This window comes from Austrofundulus limnaeus, unplaced genomic scaffold, assembly GCF_001266775.1.
Source record: "Austrofundulus limnaeus strain Quisiro unplaced genomic scaffold, Austrofundulus_limnaeus-1.0 Scaffold231, whole genome shotgun sequence".
NCBI classification, from domain to species: domain Eukaryota; kingdom Metazoa; phylum Chordata; class Actinopteri; order Cyprinodontiformes; family Rivulidae; genus Austrofundulus; species Austrofundulus limnaeus.
Window position 1 is genome coordinate 556782 of NW_013952633.1, and position 2822 is coordinate 559603.

Here is a 2822-nt window from a genome sequence, read left to right on the forward strand (position 1 = left end):
ATATTCACTTTTTTCCTCTCTGATTTGTACTGTTTATTGAGGATAAAAAATGGTACAATATGAGGTGATTGTAGTTCTTTATTTTAAATTTCCTGTTGCCTTTTGTACTTGTAGGCTTTGATCCAACTGCCAGTCTACATCTCCCAGTGTGAAGAGGTTCGAGTGTTTTTTGAGACTCGTCCTGAAGACCTGAACCCGCCCAAAGAGTAAGATCTACTAATTAATRCACTTGATTTATTACTATTTTTCAATGTTGTAAACTCTAAGCTAGCTTCAATGACAAATTTATGCTCCCGAGGCTCATGTCACATCCTGTCAGAATTTACYATCCACTCTGATGGTAATGAACACCTTCTAATGTCATTTTCCAACCTATTTTGTTTTTCAAGCAGAAGCATGCTTAATGCTTTTTTAAGTGCTGAGTTTGCTTTTCAGCATGTAGCTGCAGCTCAGACAGCTGAGACTGCAGGTCACTCTTAACACATAGACCTGCTCTCATGTTGCTTGTAAATTGTACTCAACATACGTATTAGTGTCATATTGAGTGCTGACAGTAACTATGTGGCAAAACAAAGACACCAGTGTGCACTAAACACCACCACCTAACACACACATACATGTGTGTGCTGAAACACCCAGAACATCACACACAAGCCTTAGTTGCCAATTAGTTCTTAAGGTTGCTAACCCCTTCAGGGAAAGAAGAGGTAACATGTTGCCCCCACCYCCACCCCCGTCAGCTGGAGCATTAGTTTTAACCTCTGTCACCACTTATTTGTGCTTGGTGTTGAGAAGCTGCCTCAGTAGGCAGAAAGTAGAGGTGATAGTTTGTGACCTATAATGCAAATTCACACTGGGACAGCATTAAAATAGCAGCAAGGTCTGGATCTTGTAATTGTAATCTGAATTTGGGAAGTGATGTGATTGTAATTSAGTTTCAAATATTTTACATTAAACCTTAATAGTCTATTCTACCAGCATTATCTTTCAGTTYAAATTCAAATTCAAAAATACTTTATTGATCCCAGAGGGAAATTAGGTAAGCTTTACGTCATTGTGTCCTGTTTCTTATATATAAAATATATGGACATCAAAGACTACTTTATTTCAAATTAGAATTTTAATTCAACAAATTGTTTTCAAGGTTTGGAAAGTGTTTGATTTTTTGTATATAATTATTTCTTATTTCTGTATAAAGTTCTTGGAAGTGCTTGGAAATCTAACTTCACAGTTTTGTAATAAAGAGCACTCAGTTGGATTACAAACCTCAATTAAATATTTTTATGTTAAATGCATGTGAGCGCAGTTTAACCTGATGAAAAGGCCAGCTGCTGGACTGACGGAGTCCTCCGGCACAGATATGAAGCACTTTTGAGCATGTGACTGTGTCTTTCTAGTCGTGTCCATCACTGGTGTGTGGGAGAAGACAGCATGCCAGTCCGTCGCCATTTTAATGACAGCTGGCTCAAAAACACTGGTTGAAACAAAATTCTCAAGCAGCTTTCTGCAAAATTTGCAAGCAGGACCTGCAGCTTTTCACAACAGGAGAGTTAAAGCTCTCGACCTAGCCAAAAGTAGTGTGAGGGAATCTTAAATTTAAGCTAGCTTAAAACGTTGCAGGTGAATTACAAATAGATTGTTTGAAAGATGGATCCAGCTAGGATTTTATGTCATCTACTGTAATTTAAAATGTGCAACAACAAAATACATATTTTTTTAAAACACTAGTGAAGGTGGTTAGCTAATGGTTTAATTGCTAAAAAACAGCTGTGGTGTATCTTTTTTTCATCATTTGTGCTGTGCCTCTGATGTCTTTTATATGTTCATTTCATATTAATACTATAACTTTGAGAATTTTGTTCAGTTTACCATTAGTGTTGATAGGCTCCTTTCACATAAGGAATGCTGTGTGCCATGGTTATAAACTCATGGAGAAAGATGTGCAGAGATACACACTGCTCTGAAGTTTGATTCTGGAGAAGTCTGAGTATTTAACATGGAAAAAAGCTTGAAAAGTGCTTGAATTTTACTGTGGGGAATGTGTATGAACACTAACAAAATAACTTATTTTGAAAGAAGCTCAGAGTTTACATTCAGTTTTTTTTCTCGTATTCTGATCTAATCTGGAGTGACTTGCACTGAGTAGAGTAAACATCTGGGGTTGTTAACCAAGGACAATCAATAGGATCTGCTATGGAGAATGAATATAAAACGGGCACTCCCTTCAGCCTGTCATGTTGTCATCTGTTATGTAGAAGTCACTTGAGGTCTGCTTCCTGCTTTCTCTTTAAAAGAATATATAATTATAGTTAAAGGAGACAGAAAAGTAACTTCACATCTGACATACTAAGCAGGAGGAAATTTAAATAAGATTTTGAAGATGAGAAAGTCGCAGAGCAGATAAGTATTAAAGTAAAAAATTATCTGAATACTTTACTTTTTAATAGGGTGGCTGAGAGGAGCAAACCAGTGTTAATAGTCAAAATGAGCTGATATATACTTGAAATCTTTAGACACCTCATGATTTGATTTGATTATGATTCAGAGGGCTGTGATGTGATAGTAAAATTAATATTGCTTGATTACCGTTGATTACCATTGATACCAACAGCCACTGTTCAAAAGAATGTCCCAACACAGACGAGCTACGTCTAATGGCCAGAAATCTGCAATTTTCACTCATTTACAGGCCAGCAGTCACTCTTTCAGAGATGAGGATGTTCTCATTCTTGATAGAGAGGAATGTTGGTTTGAGAGAGGAGTAAAAGAAGCCATTTTTGTGAAGAAAGACTGTCCATCATTAAACAGAGGTGGAGGCCTCC

The 2822-nt window shown here is 36.8% G+C and overlaps 1 protein-coding gene across 4 annotated transcripts in view; it reads left to right on the forward strand.

Annotated features, from left to right (window-relative positions):
• The window catches only part of sh3pxd2b (SH3 and PX domains 2B), a 32266-nt gene that overhangs the window by 16534 nt on the left and 12910 nt on the right, over window positions 1–2822 (forward strand). For all 4 annotated transcript variants that reach the window (XM_014019789.1, XM_014019790.1, XM_014019792.1 and 1 more), the window contains exon 5: window positions 115–206. In XM_014019789.1, coding sequence (XP_013875243.1) covers window positions 115–206 — 92 coding nt within the window. The remainder of the gene's footprint in view (window positions 1–114; window positions 207–2822) is intronic.